Raw genomic sequence first — 22,960 nt, 5'->3', positions numbered from 1 at the left:
CCACTGAGCCAACCCAGGAAACCCTGAATATAAGATAGTGTGGGTCTAAAGCTACAGAGGGGAATTAATGAAGAGGATCTTTCCAGGTGATCCTAAGCAAGTAAATTAACAAATGGTAGAATTTTAAAAGTCATCAGGTGATTATCTTGTTTAATTATCCAAGCTACAGTCATGTTTGTTTCTTGGGGAGAAATAAGCATTTAATCTTTAGTGATGTTAAACCATAGACGAATCTTACCGGGAAACCTAATCCTGAACTGGAGCATTACTTGAAAAAAGTTAGTCATCTTGGAAAAGGCAATTATGTGACAAGATAAAGCTTGCATTCTCCTAATCTGCCTTTATAGTCTATATAGAGTGAAACAAATCATTTCAAACTTACAGTCTTTCATTCTCACAAAGTTAATAGATGGGACTTATTAATCAATTACTCTTCTTTGACTTGCAAATCTAATGATTCAAAAATGAGTAACAAGGTTTTCTTTGTTTTGGTGTTAGAATGAAAGTAGGATTTTGCCTTTATTCTTTTTTCTCCTTTTATAAGAACCATGTTGTCCAAACAGAAAGTTCTACTTTCTGTAGGTGCCTCTACCACTCCAGTCCTAGAAGGCCATACCTCTTAAGTGAACCCTATTTATTTCTCAAAGATCATCTCTACTCTCCCCTGCTCTTTGAACTCTTATCTGATAATTTTCTGGTTTTATGTGTCTTCAAAGTCTTATAGCATTTATTTCCATATGATTTTCGGCAGATGCATCCTCTGCTTTCTTTTCACATATGTGCTCTAACATCTTAACTAGATTATAAGTGGTGCAAAGGCATGCCTTATGCTTTCTTGTCTTTTCCAATTTGCTTAAAACAGTGCTAATGTATAGGAAGGGATCAGTATATGCTGAATTAATAATTCATCTGTGACTCAAAGAACTCTGGAAGAAATGTCAATAGCAAAACATCATAATGTGAGTCTTTCATTGAAAGTATGACTCTTATTTTGTTCTAACTTACTACTGTATACCTGAGGCTTCAGCTCTGATGGCTCAGACAGTAAAGAATCTGCTTGCAAAGCTGAAGACTTGGGTTCGATCCCTGTGTCGGGAAGATCCCCTGGAGAAGAGAATGGCTACCCATTCCAGTATTCTTGCCTGGAGAATCCCATGGACAGAGGAGCCTAGTGGGCTACAGTCCATGGGGTTGCAAAGAGTCAGACATGACTGGGTGACTAACACTTTCACTTTTTACTTTTTTTTTGGTGGGGGGGATAAAGCTGTTACCTTTTAGATATTTCATGAAATATTTTATTGTGATAAAAAATAGGTTTTCTCATTTCCATTGTGATTTCATATTTTTTTAAATTTCTTCCATATAAATTTTGGACTTTGATTATTTTGTTTTCATTGTATAACCATTTTAATTGAAAAATATCCTCTCATTTGCACTCCTGACTTCTTCCCATACACCACTGTGGCTGGCAGTTATTAGGAAACAATAAATTGCTTATTTTATGTTTTTAATGAGCAGGTTTTATACTGGACAGATGATTCCAAAGAATCCATGATTGGCAAAATCAGGGTCAGTGGAAACATCACAACCAAAAATATCACAGGCCTGAAAGCTAACACCGTCTACTTTGCTTCTGTGAGAGCTTATAACACTGCCGGGACAGGGCCCTCAAGCCCTCCAGTCAACGTTACCACCAAGAAGTCCCGTAAGTATACATCACACTGTAGGGACCACAATTCACCTCCAATAAGAAGTATTTTATTGCTCAATTTCCATGTCATTCATCCCACCTCATCATTTTACTGATTGCTTTATTTGATCAGTGGATTTGGCCTATAAATCTGGATAGTTGTTGAAACTTTCTGATAACAACCAAAATGAACTGTTCTGATCTTTCTGGAGTTGCAAAAGAGAAAATATTTTAATATATATAGATGAAAGACAAAGAATACAATGTCTTTGATGTCCTCTTCCAACTTGGGTTCAAAATCTGACCTCCCATTCTGGGGATGTTAAGTGGTTAATTTAATCTTTTAGTTTCAATATCCTCATCTGTAAAGTGAAGAATAAATAGTACTGATTTTCTCACTGGGCCTTGTTCAAGATTGAAAGAGATACATAATAGAAAGTGTCCCACACATACTTTAGTAAATGCTTATTAAATAGGTTTTTTGTTTGTTTTTGTTTGTCTTACCATTTGAGTCTTGATGTGATTCCTGCACTGTCAGATACCTAGATCTTTCCTTCTATGATATTATATCACTGCAAATTACTGGAAAGCCTCTGAAATCCAAGAATTAACTCTTCTGCTCTTTTTCTCTCTCTTAACAATAAACTAAATATTTTTCACAAAGATAGGACCTACTGAATAAAGGATTAATAGTTGACTATTGCTGCATTTGTCCTATGAATGAGTCTGGTGCTGCACAAACATTCCATAATATGAGTCAAAGTAGTAAACAGGGAATTGTCTGATCAGATACGGCTTAGTAAGAACTGCAATTTATTCTTTTTATAAGTGAATAATACTTATGTATTTCTTATATATTGTAGATAAACATAAACTATTTGTGTAAACAGGCTTTTTGAAACACACTCTTTGGTCTCTTAATTCCAATGAAAAAGAGTAACAAATATAGTTGCTGAAATTTGGAAAATGACTAAGACATGAACGCACTGCTACTAACAAACAGGAAAAAACAGAACAAGCCATTAAATACTGTATTCTTTGTGTCCTGTGTATTGGGAATGAATAGATGGTTTAAAAAGTTTGAAAATCAAAGTTCTTTTCCATATAGATAAGTTGGTCATGTCCAAAATGAACTTGGGAATCATCTCAGTTAATAAGTCTTCGATTATAGGATATATTATCCACTTGTGTCCATAACACCAGCCAGTAGCTAGAGACTTGTGTTCTAATTCTATGTACTTCACTGACTCATGACCTGGTACAGGATAAAGCATTTCATTTTCTGCTTTAATTTTCTAAACTGTTAAATGAAAACGTCTTCTGCCCTCACTGTTTTCTCAAATTACCAGTAAGGCACAAATGAGGTTGTGATTATAGGAGCACACTGGAAAATACAAAGTGCTGTGAAACTGCTAAGCAGGAAACAAAGAGACGAACAAAACCCTCCACTATCAGTCCATTTTAATGGAAGAGTTTGTGTGGATCAACAACTCTTAAACCAGTTCTCCTTCAATCCTCTACTTTGATGTAGACTAAGTCATATGTAATTTTCTAGAACTGACTAGCTAAAGATGTGGTTCAATTTGTCTTCCTGATTTACTCTATATTGACTGGGTTGGTGAAGTCATTGCTGTATACCTGTATGAACTATTTGCTTCTATGGCCCTTATGGAGTCTAGTCTCTTTCAGTTAATCTGAAAATCTGATGGAAATCTCCAATCAATCAGAGGTTTGCCCAGACATTTCTTTATAGCTGATTGAGAGATGCCAAACTCACAAAACTCTTGTGTATAATTCAGCTTCTATCTCAGGCAGAATCAAGGGTAATTAGAAATGTGGAAATGTAGTATCAAATAAACCTCTCTTACCTGACAGATCTGTGACAAACTAACAGGCTTTCTAGTGTAGTTGGTGACACAATACTCAAGCCAACCATCTTGTATTACTTTAATTCCATTGGCCAGTTTAAGGTGGGCTGAGACTCAAACAATAAACTAATTAGCAAAAAGATCTAGATATACACATAGTATACATTTAAGATCATGTACATACATCTATATACACATACATATACAATTGTCCTTTAGTATCCAATGGGGATTGGTTCCAGGAGCATCTACAGATGCTTACGTGCCTTGCATAAAATATCATAGAATTTGCATATTATCCACATATTAACACAGCCTCTGTATATTTAAATCACCTCTAGATTACTTATATATACATAAAACAATGTAATTGTTACATGCTGGTGCTAAGTCACTTCAGTCGTGTCCGACTCTGTGCGACCCCATAGACAGCAGCCGACCAGGCTACCCCGTCCCTGGGATTCTCCAGGCAAGAACACTGGAGTGGGTTGCCATTTCCTTCTCCAATGCATGAAAGTGAAAAGTGAAAGTGAAGTCGTTCAGTCGTGTCCGACCCTCAGAGACCCCACGGACTGCAGCCTTCCAGGCTCCTCCATCCATGGGATTTTCCAGGCAAGAGTTCTGGAGTGGGGTGCCATTGCCTTCTCTGAAATGTTACATAGATAGTTGCAAATATTAATACAATGTAAATGCTATGTAAATTATTATTAATAGCATACAGCAAATTAAAATTTTGTTTTTTAAAACTTCCTGAATTTTTTCAAATATTTTCAATCTTAAATTGTTTGAATCTGCTAATGTTGAACCCAGAGATACACAGAGAGCCACCTATATAAATACACACACACACACACACACACACATATTAGTCAGTTCAGTCACTCAGTCATGTCCCACTCTTTGCAACCCCATGAACCACGGCACCCCAGGCTTCCCTGTCCATTACCAACTCCCAGAGTTTACCCAAATTCATGTCCATTGAGTCGGTGATGCCATCCAACCATCTCACCCTCTGTCGTCCCCTTCTCCTCCTGCCCTACATCTTTTCCCAGCATCAGGGGCTTTTCAAGTGAGTCAGTTCTTCGCATCAAGTGGCCAAAGTATTGGAGTTTCAGCTTCAGCATCAGTCCTTCCAATGAATATTCAGGACTGATCTCCTTTAGGATGGACTGGTTGGATCTCCTTGCTGTTCAAGGGACCCTCAAGAGTCTTCTCCAACACCACAGTTCAAAAGCATCAGTTCTTCGGCATTCAGCTCTCTTTATAGTCCAATTCTCACAACCATACATGACTACTGGAAAGACCATAGCCTTGACTAGATGGACCTTTGTTGGCAAAGTCATGTCTCTGCTTTTTAATATGCTGTCTAGGTTGGTCATAAATTTCTTCCAAGGAGTAAGCGTCTTTTAATTTCATGGCTGCAGTCACCATCTGCAGTGATTTTGGAGTTCCCCCCAAAATAAAGTCTGTCACAGTTTCCCCATTTATTTGCCATGAAGTGATGGGATCAGATACCATGATCTTATTTTTCTGAGTTTTGAGCTTTAAGCCAACATTTTCACTCTCCTCTTTCACTTTCATCAAGAGGCTGTTTGGTTCTTCTTCGCTTTCTTCCATACGTGTGGTATCATTTGCATATGTGAGGTTTATTGATATTTCTCCCAGCAATCTTGATTCAAGCTTGTGCTTCATCCAGCCCAGCATTTCTCATGATGTACTCTGCATATAAGTTAAATAAGCAGGGTGACAATATTCAGCCTTGATGTACTCTTTTCCCTATTTGGAACCAGTCTGTTGTTCCATGTCCAGTTTTAACTGTTACCTCCTGACCTGCATACAGATTACACACATATATCACCTTAAAAATAAAAGTTTTGTGCTGGCTATTATAAACAGTGCTGCGATGAACATTGGGGTACACGTGTCTCTTTCCCTTCTGGTTTCCTCAGTGTGTATGCCCAGCAGTGGGATTGCTGGATCATAAGGCAGTTCTATTTCCAGTTTTTTAAGGAATCTCCACACTGTTCTCCATAGTGGCTGTACTAGTTTGCATTCCCACCAACAGTGTAAGAGGGTTCCCTTTTCTCCACACCCTCTCCAGCATTTATTATTTGTAGACTTTTGGATGGCAGCCATTCTGACTGGTGTGAAATGGTACCTCATAGTGGTTTTGATTTGCATTTCTCTGATAATGAGTGATGTTGAGCATCTTTTCATGTGTTTGTTAGCCATCTGTATGTCTTCTTTGGAGAAATGTCTATTTAGTTGTTTGCCCATTTTTTGATTGGGTCGTTTATTTTCTGGAGTTGAGCTGTAGGAGTTGCTTGTATATTTTGAGATTAGTTTGTTTGTCGGTTGTTTCATTTGCTATTATTTTCTCCCATTCTGAAGGCTGTCTTTTCACCTTGCTAATAGTTTCCTTTGATGTGCAGAAGCTTTTAAGGTTAATTAGGTCCCATTTGTTTATTTTTGCTTTTATTTCCAATATTCTGGGAGGTGGGTCATAGAGGATCCTGCTGTGATGTATGTCGGAGAGTGTTTTGCCTATGTTCTCCTCTAGGAGTTTTATAGTTTCTGGTCTTACGTTTAGATCTTTAATCCACTTTGAGTTTATTTTTGTGTATGGTGTTAGAAAGTGGTCTAGTTTCATTCTTTTACAAGTGGTTGACCAGCAACCTAGATGTCCATCAGCAGATGAATGGATAAGAAAGCTGTGGTACATATACACAATGGAGTATTACTCAGCCATTAAAAAGAATACATTTGAATCAGTTCTAATGAGGTGGATGAAACTGGAGCCTATTATACAGAGTGAAGTAAGCCAGAAGGAAAAACATAAATACAGTATACTAATGCATATATATAGAATTTAGAAAGATGGTAACAATAACCCGGTGTAATGAGACAGCAAAAAGAGACACTGATGTATAGAACAGTCTTATAGACTCTGTGGGAGAGGGAGAGGGTGGGAAGATTTGGGAGAATGGCATTGAAACATGTAAAATATCATGTAAGAAACGAGTTGCCAGTCCAGGTTCGATGCGATACTGGATGCTTGGGGCTAGTGCACTGGGACGACCCAGAGGGATGGTATGGGGAGGAGGAGGAGGAGGAGGGTTCAGGATGGGGAACACATGTATACCTGTGGCGGATTCATTTTGATATTTGGCAAAACTAATACAATTATGTTAAGTTTAAAAATAAAATAAAATTAGAAAAAAATAAATAAAAGTTTTTTCTTTACCTTGAATTTAATAATTTGATGGTTCATGCATCCTAAATCAAGCATATGATAGTTAATGCTAACCTACTTATGTGTTTAAGCAGAATGCTTGCTTTAGACACAGTAGCAAGAGGTGTGTTTAGTTGACCCACTTGGTCCTACAAATGGGCTTGACTGAAATTTTGATTAAATGCCAAGAACTTTATTGGTGGTTTGCCTGAGTGTTCACATGAGATCAGCCTCATCAAAGAGTGTGAGACATATCCTTTGAAAACAATTTCATCAACAAGGAGTACTTTTATCCAAGTGCTACAGTGCTAGAATATATCTGGTGAGATGAGAGTCAGAAAGTATAAAGTGAAGTTTAGCATCCCTCTTCTTTTTCATTAAAAAAAAAATGAATAAAACCTCTTGTAATTCCTAATTTCTTTCATGAGCATCTTCTTTCAATATTTCTTAAAGTTTGCTTACACCAGCCTGTTTGCATTAACTCTTTTATCAAAATATCCAACAAGGACTTGAGAATAAGGTTCTACAAGACTCCATTTTGTATTTGAATACCAATCAAATCTCTAATTTTATTCTTTCAACATTCTTTATCACTGTCATTGGAAAATCTAACAGAAACTACTTTAGTCTTCTATTGTTGCTATTCAAGTTACCACAACCTAGTGTTTTAAAACAATATAAATTTGTTATTATGTACTTCTAAAGGTTGAATCAAAAATGAGTTTCACTGGTTGGAAAACAAGCTTTGGGTAAACTTCTGAGCTCCTTTTGGAAGCCCTAAAACAGCACTTGTTTCCTTGAATTTTCTGGCTTTTGGAGACAACACATACCACTTGCCTTGTGGTCCTTTCTCTATCTTCAATGCCAACAGCATGATATCTTCAAGTCTCCCTGACTCAGACCTTCTACTTCTGCCTTTCACATTTCCTCTGACCCTGGAGCTTTCCTTCAGAAGCATCATTTTCATCACACTGAACCCACCCAGAGAATCCAGGGTTATTGCTCCATGTCAACATCCTCAACATAATTATACATGCAACATCCCCTTTTCCATATAAAGTAAGATATCTACAGGTTTGAGGAATCAGAACCTGGACATGTTTGGGAGGCCCTTATTCTGCCAATCACAGTTACAAAACACTGAGCACATTTAAGTCCTAAGCCTAGTATTAATATTCAGTATACTTATCTTAATTATTAAAGCACATCAAGAAGTATGTTATTTTAATTCCTAGAGCCAAAAAAAAAAAAAAGTATGCTTAGAAAATTCTGTTGTGGCATTTGTTGGACTGGCATACAATGAATATAGACTCTGAATCTCTGGATCCCATGAACATTGTGCTAATGTGTAGTGTTCATCTCTAACCATTTAAATAGTGTCTCCCTCTCTCCAGACTCTCAAATCTTCAGTCCAAACCTCAAACTGCCTTGAGATTTTTTCCTCCTGAAACAGAATCACATCCTCTTTTAATTTCAAAATTTCATTGTCTCCTCTATTTCAGAAAACAAAGACTAGAGAAAGGTGTATGAGATCTTTCACAGTCTGTCCACAAATTACTTTCCATTCCCATTCCTCATCTAGCAGCATCAGACTTACTGATCTTCTAACATTTAAAATTTGATTATCTGATTTTATGCACTCTCTTAGTTTGTAGTGACCCCATCATGCCTATAAACAGACAAATAAATATCTTTTCTACTGATCTATAAATTTCCTCTTTAATATGTTTGCATTTTTTTTTCTGAGTGATTGCATAACTTTGGCCTATTGTGAGATACTTTTGGAAAGAACTAGAAAAAGACTTCAGAGTGAAATAACTGAATGTGAGTCTCAGCTCAGCCATGAACTGTATGAGAAGTCTATTTATTTAATGACTCAGAACCTCTTTTCTCAACTGAAAAACAGAGATGATTGTACTTTCTTCTAGAGTTTTCTTTAAGCATTAAAGGATATAATGTACAGCGAGGTGACCCAGAGGCAGCCATACAGTGAGAGCTCAATATGTGGTAACATATATTATTATATTTCTTCTTGAGAGGTGATTTCACTTCCTTTGCATTTCTTAAAGTAGGAAAATTCATCTACTTTCTAGTTTCCTTCTTTTCATAAATTTGTTGCAGAAATTTTCTTCAAGAGTCATGGAAGAACATGCAAAGAAAATATGAGAAATGGCTTTCATGAAACACCAAGGACAGCTCTGATTTTAAATGCCACCCCTGGGTCTAAGCTTGATTTTCCATGCCCTTTAGATGACACCAAAATTAATTCTGAAAAGTAGTAATCTACATGCATCACACATTCACACTGCCACTGCTTAGGTTTTCCATCTTATATTTGGTCATCCACTCTAAATTGTGAGAAAGCAGAGCTCACATCCAACAAAATCTTTCCCTATTCTGATTGGATAAACAGAAAACTGAGCCTTTTTATTTTTATTTTTGGAAATACGATAAAGCCGTTTTTCACTCAAGAAAGTAGTGCCTCCCATGAGCCATGAACAGGGTTAGGTAAGTAAAGGAGATTAAAACAGAAAGGATATATGCCTTCAGGCAATTTCTCTTTAGTGGGGAGGGAAATTAAAATAAGAAAAAGTGAAATAAAATAATCATAAATTATGAAAAGCTACTATGAAGAAATTAAGAGGCTGAGATATACATAACATTAAAAAAATAAAGAGACCTAGTGGACAAAGAGACCTCCAAATAGAAGGAACAGTATATGCAAAGTTTCTGAAGTCTTTGTTATTATTGTTGCTGGTGATGATGACAGACTTTTAAATAAAAGTAAATTTTTATTTAAATATGGGATTTTTAAAATAAATATCAGTGGTTTGATATTAAGTATTGTAGATTACTGAAATGATGTCTTTCCAAAAGACAACTGAGGACCACTGCAAGCATATTGTGATTCACACAGACATCACTAAAAGAAATTTAGATTTACAACTAAAGGGAGAAAAATATTTACACCAATTTCAAGAGGAAAGGGGAGAGGAAAAGCACTGCTTATATAGACAGAAGTATTCAGACCCAGTAACAGAAAGTGTTTGCAAATTTTGCTTCAATTTGGCCCCTGATGTTGACTGACTAGCACTCTGTACTGAATTTTTTCTTGTTGTAAATAATGCAATCAATCCATATTTAGACATAAAGGAAGCATTAAACTTTTATTTCATCTTGCACTTATGTTCTTTCTCTCTCTCCCAAATGTCAACCCCATGCTGTTACTTAGAAGTGTAACATAAGAAGTTGTTTTTGAATTGAGTTCACAGTGTGAACTACAGTTGAATATAAATGCCATCTACAGAAAAATTGATCACAGGGAAGCCATTAGAGCTGCAGAGGGCTAGTTTAATGTTGCTCTGTCATTTGATTAATAGAAAATAATTTAGTCTTTGGAAATTGCCTGCAAAATTCTTTCAAAAGATTGGAAAAGTGCTTGCTGTTGAGTTTACCAGTGACCCACTAGGTATAAACATACATGGCATGTGTATTATATTATCCATGTGACAGTATTTTGGTTTTTCAAGGTGATAGAAATTTCAACTTTGTCATAGATATCTACAATCCAGTTTAGGTAAATACAACAAACTCATGAAACCAGAATTGTTAAAGGCCTTCTGAAGTACCTTTTAGAAATAACAAACTTTTTTTCCCGACTCAATACTAGACAAAAGGCATAGACATTGAAGTCACACCCATGGACAAAATAAGAAAAGCTCTGGACTATGAGAACTTTCCAGATAATTACCGAGACTTTCCAATTTTTTCTGCCTTTCAAAAAGTACATAAAAAACTGAAGGAAGAAGAAAATTATGAAGGGGAAATCTTGAAAATACCCCTAATTATATTTAAGAAATGAATCATTTGCAAACTTTGGAATTGTGTTATTAGAAACAATCCACATTGAACACCATTGAAAAACTGACTATGTCATAATACCACAGTGAAGAATGGATACTAATAGGAAAGAGAGTTAACAATTACTGAGCAATTTATTATGTACCACTAACCAAGGAGGAACATTTCTCATTTTATTTCATGGAAGCTAAAAGTCTTATAAACTAGGATATATTAGTCTCATTCCAAAATTGGAAAACCAGGCCTCTCGGAAGAGACTGTATACAGATTCAGGTTTCTCTGACTTCAAAATCCAATTCTTTACACCTTCCAGATAGCATGAAGGGTAAAGCATTCCCAATAACCCACACAATTAGCCATTCATTCCATGAATTCATTCCTGATATAATGTTTCTCATTTTATGTCCATGGAATGCCTTACTTCTGTTATGGTAGATGAGGAAACAAATGCAAATATCCCAATCTCAGAGACACAATCACTACTATATACTTAATAGAAGCCATTTCTTCTTTCTCTCAATCTGAAGCATCATCAATGGATTCATAGTATAAAAGGAGTACTTTTTATCTAAACATGCAAACAAATAGAAAAGGCATAGCAATAGATAATACCTTCAGAATCTGTTACTGCCAGTGATATCAAAGACATGAATTTTTATTTTTGTTGTATTGATTATATGAAGTTGTTAAGGTTAGTACTTTGTTTTAAAGACCAGAGATAAAAGAAATGTGCCAAAGAGTATACTAGATATTAAAATTGTGGTATCTTGTGAGAATTTTTTTTCTAATTTTATTTTATTTTTAAACTTTACATAGTTGTATTAGTTTTGCCAAATATCAAAATGAATCCGCCACAGGTATACACGTGTTCCCCATCCTGAACCCTCCTCCCTCCTCCCTCCCCATACCATCCCTCTGGGTCGTCCCAGTGCACTAGCCCCAAGCATCCAGTATCGTGCATCGAACCTGGACTGGCAACTCGTTTCTTACATGATATTTTACATGTTTCAATGCCATTCTCCCAAATCTTCCCACCCTCTCCCTCTCCCACAGAGTCCATAAGACTGTTCTATACATCAGTGTCTCTTTTGCTGTCTCGTACACCGGGTTATTGTTACCATCTTTCTAAATTCCATATATATGCGTTAGTATTTTTATATTCTCTCTTTCATAATTGAGAAAGACTAGAAAGGGCACTTTGAATTAAGATGAGGGAAAACAGTTAAAAACTATAGTCACTGTCATCAGTTCAGTTCAGTTCAGTTGCTCAGTTGTGTCTGACTCTTTACGACTCCAAGGACTGCAGCATGCCAGGCTTCCCTGTCCATTGCCAATTCCCAGAGCTTACTCAAACTCATGTCCATTGAGTTGGTGATGCCATCCAACCATCTCATCCTCTGTCGTCCCCTTCTCCTCCGCCTCAATCTTTCACAGCATCAGGGTCTTTTCAAATGAGTCAGCTCTTCACATCAGGTGGCCAAAGTATTGGTTTCAGCTTCAACATCAGTCCTTCCAATGAACATTCAGGACTGGTTTCCTTTAGGATGGACTGGTTGGATCTCCTTGCAGTCCAAGAGACTCTCAAGAGTCTTCTCCAACACCACAGTTCAAAAGCATTAATTCTTTGGTGCTCAGCTTTCTTTATAGTCCAACAATCACATCCGAACATGACTACTGGAAAAACCATAGCCTTGACTAGATGGACCTTTGTTGGCAAAGTAATGTCTCTGCTTTTTAATATGCTATCTAGGTTGGTCATAACTTTTCTTTCAAGGAGTAAGCGTCTTTTTATTTCATGGCTGCAGTCACCGTCTGCAGTCATTTTGGAGCCCAGAAAAATAAAGTCTGCCACTGTTTTCACTGTTTCTCCATCTATTTGTTGTGAAGTGATGGGCCGGATGCCATGATCTTTGTTTTCTGAATGCTGAGCTTTAAGCCAACTTTTCACTCTCCTCTTTCACCTTCTCGAGAGGCTCTTTAGTTCCTCTTCACTGAATTCTTACTACATGCAAAACTCTCAGGCTTTTAATTATTATTTGGCTTATATTGTCAAGAAATGTACTAGGACATGGTTTATTCACCTGGCATGTTCATTTTATAAATTCATATGGATTTCTGTAGGTTTGACCATGTCAATTAGCCTCAATTGTAGGATAGCATAATGAATAGATTTGCCACATTGTATCACCTATGGGTCTGCTCACAGTCCAGTGCATAATCTACATGATCTGAGAAAATCACATTGGACCCTGAGTGGTTTTTCTTTAGCCATCTATTACACAGTCACTTATTCAATATATATATGATATATATGCCTCTGCCTACATGCCAACCACTATGCTAGAGGTTGGTAATGCATTCTCAGTAAATTTAAAGAAACTATGAATAACTATAATTCAGTGGGAAAAATTCATAATAAAATATATGAACTAAGCCCCATGGGAGCATGGGTGAAACGTTTATCTCTCTACTATGTGCCAGTTGAGGTATAAGTGACTAGGTGTATGACATTCCATGGGCTTAGAGAAGGCAAGTAGATATATCATAAGGCAATGTTGGGTGACACCCTGTAATTCTTCCAGTGGCACATAAGACACTAAATAGCCATTGAGTTAAAACTCCAAAAGAAATCATTTCCATCAATGTTATAATGAGTTAAATATTATGCTCATTTAGCCTCACAAATTCAAGTAAGATGCCAAAAACATCTTTCTGGGTAGTTTTATCTTTGCCTCTGCTATCCAGCTGAATTATATTTAATCTCTTCAGTTTCTTAAATCTCAAAAATAATCACGTGGACTCAAATCTTTGAGAAGCAGTATGTTGTCATGCAGAAAAAATAAAGAAACCTAGATTAAAAGTCAAGAAACCAGGATACTGACTGGGCTTAAGCACTCATTATCTATATGGTTTTGAAGAAGCAGACTTTCGACCTGGACTCTAGTTTTCTTGTATGTAAAATCTTTCAGTTGGATGAGATCCATTACTTTAGAAGGCTCATTCTAAATATGTCTTCTTGAACGTCACACCTTCCTTCTCCCAGAAAACATTAATCTCAGGGAACTAAAACCACAGTTCGGATTCAGGGTAGACACCTTTTGGGATGATCACCCAGTTTGTAATCACTTTCCCTCTTCATGGTTCCTACTGGCTCTATCTGTGTTGAGTGTCATATGTCTTTCCCACTGTCTAGCCACAATGGATTAGGGTAAAATAGAATATGGCCAAATTAAGCCAATCATTAGCTTTTACCTGGAGATTCTAACTTGAACTATCTCTCAACAAAGGAGGTTTCAAATCTCAGATGAGGTAGGCAGTCTTGATTTCTGCTGCATATACTGACAGAAAAAGAGGTGGTCCCTGGCAAGATTAGCCTGCAGCAAACACTACTGTGAGAGGTAGAGAGAGGAACTTCTTGGCTTTCAGACATTTTTTGTTCCTCTGAGGTTCTGTTGCATTTTGCCATGAATTCCAAGAGAGTCCCTTATATCCTTCACAATCTATTGCTAATATTTTGTTTAAAACAACTTGAGTTGGTTGCGTTATTTATAGTCAATGAGTCCTAATTAATACAAGATTAAAAGTAAAGGACTACTAGGAATGTACACCTCTGTATTGATATATGTAAAAAGTTTGCAACCTGAGTTTGTCTGAGAGGCTCATTGATTGATGGGCAAATTAAACATTAGATAAAGGAGCCCTCCATCTATTTACATATAGTAAACAAATTCAACGGAAATGATTACTAAATTAATACTGGAAATGCGGCATACCATTATTAATTCATGTTTGTCACAAAGACATTTCCAAATGACTGGAATTTGAATGAATTTACTTCCTCTGATTAGAATTAATATATTTGAAATGACACTGAAAACATTTTACCTCCTTTTATGCTAATTATCCAGGACTTATTTTTCCTTTTTATGTTGTTGGGTCATACAGTAACCATGAGCTAATTAATATTCATTTGGATCTTTGATTATCTTTTTAAAGCTCCAAGCCAACCACCAGCTAACATTGCCTGGAAGTTGACAAACTCTAAGTTATGCCTAAACTGGGAGCATGTAAAAACTATGGAAAATGAGTCTGAAGTGTTAGGCTACAAGGTGAGTATTCTGTTTTTCCTTTAAACAGATCACTTAGCTGCCTAAGTAATGATAAATGTTAGAACCAAATAAGAAACAAATTTTATGCATGTGGAAATATAGGAATCTTTGTTCTAATGCTTTGAAAATATTTAGCATTACTGCTTTTAAGTTCTTCATGGTAAATTTTATACTGTGAGGTCAGTAATGTGTCATGAAGCAATAACAAATAAATCTTTACAGTATGCAACATTTTTTTCTTCAAGCAACTCACCCGTATTCAAAAAATATGATTGTGTATTTAGATATTAAAAATGTGAGATGACAATGAGATCAAAAAGTATATTCAAGTAGAATTTCTAGAACTTAGGCTACAGAAGGATATCATCTATCAGCAATATAAAAGAAATCCAACAAAGAAATCCAATCCAATCATCAAATATCAAGACAAACCATTTCCATCAGTGGTAAAGAACATCATCTGCTGACAAATGCATATAGTATCCAGACACTTGAAATGGGTCCAAATTAATCAGTAACTTTCCACAGCAAGCTCCAGAGATAATGGCCTCAAGCTATTTAATTAATAAAGATAACTCTATACTGATTTTAGAAGCATTGGCCAAAAAGGAAATATTTTTTCTTAACAAACATATTTAAAGAAAAAGTGCAGACCAGATATTCCCATCCAAGGACTACGGCATGTATAAGGCTCACAGTGCTAGTGTTTTGTAAGAGTTTCTGCACCTTCAAGAAGCTACATGTCCATTTAACACGATTCATCATTTTATTCAGATTCTGTACCGGCAAAACAGACAGAGTAAAACTCATATTTTGGAAACAAACAACACATCTGCTGAGCTTCTGGTTCCCTTTGAAGAGGACTACTTGATTGAAATAAGAACAGTTAGTGATGGTGGGGATGGAAGCAGCAGTGAGGAAATTAGGATTCCAAAAATGTCAAGTAAGTTGAATCACCATTGCTGTTGTGGATTTTGAATAAAGACAGCTGCCAGCATGAAATCTGGGTTCTATGAATCTTTCCAATTTTTGTTTAAATATTTGTTGAAAAAAAAAAGGTCTATTTTTTCCATATTTCAATTGTGAGCAAGAGGTGATGAGTCAATTTTCTTTAATCCCTCAAATTTCCAACATGCTTACATATGACAAGCAGTTTTATATGTTTCCTTATTTGAAACTCAAAAAAAAAAAAAAAAACACTTCACAACTGTCACTGGTATGTATATGCTTTATCCTGTTGGCACAAAACTGGACAGTTTTTCCATGGGTACCTGCAAGCTTCTCAGAGCAGGGAGAACAAGTGTGATGTACGTGTAGGTACATCTCCATTGCCATTTTCATGGCAGACATCACTAATCAACTACGGCATTCATACTGGGCTGAGTTAGTACTTTCAAATCCTCTCAACATGATATCCTAAGCAGGTAACACCAATTAGTCAGATTTAGTATATAATAATAAGTTATTATTTCTGCTTTAGAAGAATCACTCACTTATCTATCCAAAGATGTGACTCAGTATAACTCAGCCACTACATGTTGGCCAATCCTATTCTGCCCTTTAGGCAGACTTGGCCAATTTTAGGCATTTTTCTTTTTTTTTTTATATTTAAAACAGATATCCTAAATCAGAGGGTTAAAAACACTTCCTAAAATTAAACACAATTTAAGTGAAACAAGTATAATAAATGTGGTATTAAAAGAGAAATAATAGTATGTGTTTGGTTCATGAAGAATTAATCTAACAAATGATTTTACTTTTTCTCAATATATTTTGTTTCATTTTTGTATTTTGCAGGTTTGAGTTCCAGAGGCATTTCAGTCTTAGAACCTAGCATCCATTTCCTGTCAGTTGTCATCACAATTTTTGTTGTTTTGCTATTCAGCCACTTATATGATGAATAAAACCATAACTCTTTCATTTTTAAAAAAGCAAATTATTCTGTTAAAAAAAAAAAAGCCCCCGTGACAAGGTAACATTCAAAAGCATACTTGTTTGGAAATAAAAAATGTATATTATTAAAATCTTGTAAATATCTAATATGGTACATTAAATAAAGAAATTTTAAACACTTTGGAATTTTAGTGTTCACACATGATTACATATATTCAGAAGGTGCCGAATTAATGCATGAAGTTGTCACTGCTGTGGCTTCTATGGAGAGTATATATAAATCTCTTGATAGTGATGGTCAATATGAAAGAAATTGCATTTTCCATAGCTAAGATGTCCATATTTTATATGCTCTAAGCAATTTAGTTCAGTAACTTAAAATTTGACTCTAGTTTTGGAAATAAAATATAATTGTTTGTTTATACTAGGGATTCTTTAAAAATGTCAACTATTGTAAAGCATGATGTGCTTTTATCTCTGAATCAACTTGGGAGAGAAATATTTGCACCCAGTAGCATAAATATATACTTGATGTTATTTGCAACTCACTTTTGTATCAGGTTTGGTAATAAAAATAGCAGAAAAAATGCTTTCTGGCAAAGAAAAATTAAAGTAGGGAAAAAGTAGCCAACAAAAATAATCTAATGGCTCCAGTAAGCAATTTCTCATAGCAAAGTTTAATTTTAAAATCAATTCTGAATTATCCCAAGGAAGAGGGTGCATGAACAGTTCTCAGGTAATTACTACAAACTGTTAGCAATGTGTGTGGCCTTATTTTTATATGATAAATAAATCCAGAGACAGAATTACTTAAAGTTTTTGACATTTTGGTCAATTTTTTTTGCCAATGTTTTTTGCAACTATAAATATAATTTTATACTGTCCAAGCTTTAGAAAGATTCCTGTGGGTTGACTCTTCTCTTGGATGTACCTGGGAAAGTCAGTGGTCTCAATTCCTGGGATCTTACAGTCTGGAGACAGAAGTATAGGAGGAGGAAAGGTTAATGAGAACACCTCTGCCTCTCTAAGCAGCCATCTCTTTCCCTCACAAACAGCCTTGAGGGGTTTGTCCTGCTGTCAGCCTACTCTAGCTATCAGTCAATTAGGTTCGGTGTCCTGCAGAGCTGAGGAATGGACACACTATTTTTTGCCTTCTTAACATGGTACAACATCTCAATTACATTGAAAATATATAAACTCTCCTTGCAACTCTCAAATCACACAATCCCCAAAGTTGGATTTTGTCATTTTCATTTCCAAAATATTTTAGAACTGCTTAAAATACCTGATCAACAGCAGATGGGCAGTGACTTTACACAGTTCAGAACTTGCTCCTTGCTGGAGTATGTCAAGCATGCAGTAAAATCAATGAACCTTATTATCCCTGCACCTTAAGATCTGACTGTGCTTTGATGGAACAAAATAAACAAGCAACTGAAAATATCATTTGGCACAGTCACAGCTGCCTGAACAACACACATTTGTATTGATCACATACCAGTGATGGCACATGGTCTTAATGGTTTTCTCACCTTGGTTAGAGATAAGATTTGTGTCCTGGTTCCCATAGTAGAGACTGAGATATAGTCATAATGAGCATGAGATATACTATAAGATTTTCATTTTTGCTGATTAAGAGAACTAGATGCATGGTCATTTGAGTATGAATCCAAAAGCTAAGTCAGTTCTTATCAACAACACATACATTTGTAGGTGGATTTTAATTCATAATCATGGGAGTATTAAATGTTTGTATTATTCAATATGTAATATATCATTTATATTTTCATCCATCCATACTACATTTTTCAGAATATAATTTGGCATTAATATTAAAAAGTGCAAGTTTTGATTAGATTGATTTGAATCTCTACTCTTGGTGTGATGTTGGATACATCTTTTAACATTCTCATATCATTATTATGAGGGTTAAAGGACATAATGTACACAAGTGTTGAGTATGTTGCATGCAACACTGCAAGTTGTTAACAAACAGAGCTGCTGTCATCTGCTACTATGAACTAAAGCCCCAGCAAAATAAGTTACTAATTTAAGTGTTCAATAGATTATGAAAACAGATTCAATCTGTATGTATGTCAAAATCTAAAGCAGCTTCAAGAAAAATGAATAATTCTCTTATTCAACACAAAATGGTGCCAAAGAATGAAACCAGTTGTGGTTCCATCAGTCCATTCAAGGAAAATATTCTTTGTGATATACATGTGCCTTTGACATTTAGGAAAGATTTCCAATGACTCCCTTTACTGACTGCGTGTACTGTTATACACTGTTGTGAACATGGTAAATCATGTCTATACTTCTACTCTCCTACTTTTTGCTATACACTGTTATGAACATGTTAAGTTATTTCCATACTTTCCTACTTTTTTCTATTTCTTTTCTACTTTTAATGAATTGGATGAGACCTTTCCAAATTGAAAAAGGTTACCTGCTTCACTCAATCTACAGATTCAAATGCAGAAACACTCTTACAAATAAATACACAAAGATTATTTGGGCACCTTCTGGCCCAGTCACATTGACACATAAAATTAACCATCATAGTACCCTTTTTAATTATTTTAAATAATTCAGTTCTAATGCCTAAAACTTTTGAAATGAATTTATGGAGACACCATCCTCAGTTTATTCATCTGTAATATGAGATATTGGGATTGCATGATCTCCAAGTACCTTTAAAACCCTATGATTCTATATCAAGCTGCAGAGTGGTATCATTTTTAGTACAAAACAGGTTTTAACAACCATAACTCACACAACACTCTGCAAAGCTTTTCACGTTTCCCCTCCCCCATATTTTCATTAGCCTAAACAATTGTGTTGAGCTTTCTCAATTGGACTTTTCAAAAATAATGGGTAAATTGAATATTTTTCCAAAGAGCAAAGAACCCTTAGAAGTTCTGGTCTATCTTGACCTTTTGAATAGCAAAGGAAACCATGAACAAAATGAAAAGACAACCTAGAGAATAGGAAAAAAAAAAAATTTGCAAACTATGTGACTGACAAGGACTTAATTTCCAGAACATACAAACAACTCATACAACTCATGAACAACAAATAACCCAATGGAAAAATGGGCAGAAAACCTAGACATTTCTCCAAAGAAGAAATACAGATGGCCAATAGGAACATGAAAAGATGCTCAACATCAGTTTTTATTAGGGAAATGCAAATCAAAACTATTATATCGTACCACCTCACACTGATCAGAATGGCCATCATTAAAAAGTCTACAAAAACAAGTGCTGGAGTTGATGTGGAAAAAAGGGAATCTTACATGGCTGGTGGGAATATATATCGATACAGCCACTATGGAGAACAGTATGGAGGTGCCTCAGAGAACTAAAAATAGAATTACTATATTATCCAGCAATCTTACTCCTGGGCATACAACCTAACCAAACTTTTATACAAAAAGATACATGTAACCCTATGTTCATAGCAGCACTATTTACAATGTCAAGACATGCAAACAACCCAAATATCCATTGACAGGTGAATGCATAAATAAGCTGTGGTACAATGGAATATTACCACCATAAAAAATAATGAAATAATGCAATTTACAGCAACCTGGATGCAACTAGAGGTTATCATACTAAGTGAAGTTAAGACAGAAAGTGAAAGAAAAAATACCATTTGATATCATCACCGACTCAATGGATAGGGATTTAAACAAATTGCAGAAGACATGGAGGATAGAGAGCCTGGTGTGCTTCAGTCCATGGAGCCACAAAGAGTTGGACACAACTTAGTGACTGAACAACAACTTATGTTGAATCTAAAATATGACACAAGTGAACCTTGTCTATGAAACAGAAGAAGAATCATGGACAAGGAGAACAAATGGTGGTTGCCAAGGGAGAGGGGGCTGGTGGAGAGATGGAATGAAAGTTTGGGGTTACTAGAAGTAAGGCTTTATATATAGAATGGATAAACAACAATGTCCTACTGAAAAGCACAGAACACTATGGTCAATACCCTATGATAAATGATTATAGAAACAGTATTTCAAGAAAGAATGTATATATCAGTATATGTATAACTGAGTCACTTAACAGCAGAAATTAACACTACATTGTAAATCAAATATACTTCAATTTTTTAACTAAAGGACAATAAGTTTTAAAAAATTTTTTTAAAAAAGAGAGAAGTTCTGGCTCAACTTTGTTAAAACTATGATATAGTTTTCACTCAAAACTATGATATAGTTTTCACTGTTCAGTGAAAAAAGAAAAATTCAGACAGTGTAGTGAAAATTTAATGGCAAATAGATAGAGAAACAATGGAAACAGTGAGAGACTTTAATTTTTGAGGCTCCAAAATCACTGCAGATGGTGAATGCAGCCATGAAATTAAAAGATCCTTGCTTGTTCCTTGGAAGAAAAGCTATGACCAACCTAGCAGCATATTAAAAAGAAGAGACATTGCTTTACCAACAAAGGTCCATCTAGTCAAAGCTATGGTTTTTCCAGTAATCATGTATGGATGTGAGAGTTGGACTATAAAGAAAGTTGAGCACCGAAGAATTGATGCTTTTGAACTGTGATGTCAGAGAAGACTCTTGAGAGTCCCTTGGACTGCAAGGACATCCAACCAGTCCATCCTAAAGGAAATCAGTCTTGAATATTCATTGGAAGGACTGATGCTGAAGCTGAAACTTTAGTACTTTGGCCACCTGATGTGAAGAACTGACTCATTGGAAATGACCCTGATGCTGGCAAAGATTGAAGGTGGGAGGAGGAGGGAATGACAGAGGATGAGATGGTTGGATGGCATCACCAACTCAAAGGACATGAATTTGAGTAAGCTCTGTGAGTTGGTGATGGACAGGGAAGCCTGGCGTGGTGCAGTCCATAGGGTTGCAAAGAGTCAGACAAGACTGAGCGATTGAACTGAACTGAACTGAATCTATGAAATGTTTGGGAGATAATTATGTTTTTGGCATTTTGTGATGAAATATTCACTCATGAAATGAAGTTGAGTATGAATACTAGTTTGCTTTATGTGTTTGATTTCAAAATATCTTATTTGGCATAGGAGTAGGTTACTTTATATGAATGAATTTATTATTATTGTCATTTAAGACATGTTTTGAAAAAATAAAAATCTGAAAATCATGGGTGTTCTTTATATCTTTTTAAAATATTTATATTTCTTTATCTCACTACCATAAAATTAAGTTTAACTTAGTCCATTGACCAAAGATTGTGTGCCAAGATCTTCATCTGTATTTCTTGAACATCAATGTTCTGAGTTCTATGGAATTATTGTTTATATATACAAGTGCAATTACAGGTCTAGGAAATCTGGTGGACCTTTTAAAACAAGTTATTGAAAGAATTAACAACAAAAAATATCAAAATCCTGTATTGTTTTGTTGTCTTAACATTTGTTGACTATATGTTTCTAATTTTCCATACTAAAATTCATTTTCTTTATGAAATTATAAATAGTAGCTATTTCTCTAATGTCTTGACACAGTAACATAACTTTTACAGAAAGGCAAAGTTGTTTCTCTCATTATTTTTAATAGTTTTGTACTTCATAGTTCTTGGTATAGTCCTCGACAGAGAGAATGAATGATGCCTGAAACATGTAGCTTGCTTTCTGGACTGAATTAAACAGCCAACTGTCAGGGAGATTTGTTTTTTCTTAGTTTCCTCAGGAAAATAAGTATTTTTCTTGTATAAGTTTGACTAAAATAATATGCTAAACTGAACTCCAGATTTTTGTGGGTAAATAACATATTCCTGAAAGAAATATAATAAAGTAAAATTTTTGGAATATAGTAGTTTTTGAAAACATATCAGAAATGTCAGATTGCTTTCCTATTTTTCAAAACATAGTTTTTAGTCTAGTAAGGCATATCTTGGGAGATAAATATCTTGTCCAAGGTAAATTCAGAAGAGAAGTAAATGTGATGACTCTAAATAAAAGTAGTAAGTTGGAGCTCAATGAGAGAGAAAATAAGTCTTGATGTAATAAATTGTTTTGCTCCCCATCCCTGTCAAAGACTAGGCAGTATGCTAAGCTGAAATCTTTGCAAGTTTCTTATGTTATTCCTGGAACTAAATGCTATATTTGTTAGATATCTGTCCTGGACACTGATTAATTAATGTTCATAAATGACTTTGAAAATAACAGCACTTCATAAGTTCTAAAAATTGGTTTAAGATATTTTTTTCCAAGAAATATAATGACTTTTTGCAATGACACTTTGAAAAAGCATACATTAGTGACTGAGTCCAGATCCATGCCTGGGGGAAAACAGCAATTCAGAAAT

The 22,960-nt window shown here is 35.3% G+C and overlaps 1 protein-coding gene across 1 annotated transcript in view; it reads left to right on the top strand.

Annotated features, from left to right (window-relative positions):
* CNTN6 (contactin 6) overlaps positions 1 to 16,657 on the top strand; it is a 181,324-nt gene extending 164,667 nt beyond the window's left edge. Inside the window, 5 exon segments of the mRNA XM_070359703.1 lie at positions 1,519 to 1,705; positions 14,648 to 14,760; positions 15,535 to 15,703; positions 16,558 to 16,626; positions 16,629 to 16,657. Of these exon segments, the coding sequence (XP_070215804.1) occupies positions 1,519 to 1,705; positions 14,648 to 14,760; positions 15,535 to 15,703; positions 16,558 to 16,626; positions 16,629 to 16,657 (567 nt within the window).
* The last annotated feature ends 6,303 nt before the right edge of the window (positions 16,658 to 22,960 follow it).

The sequence above is a fragment of the Bos mutus genome, chromosome 22 (genome assembly GCF_027580195.1).
Source record: "Bos mutus isolate GX-2022 chromosome 22, NWIPB_WYAK_1.1, whole genome shotgun sequence".
Taxonomy (NCBI): domain Eukaryota; kingdom Metazoa; phylum Chordata; class Mammalia; order Artiodactyla; family Bovidae; genus Bos; species Bos mutus.
The sequence above is the reverse complement of the archived record's forward strand: the minus strand, read 5'-3'. Positions and strand labels throughout refer to the sequence as shown.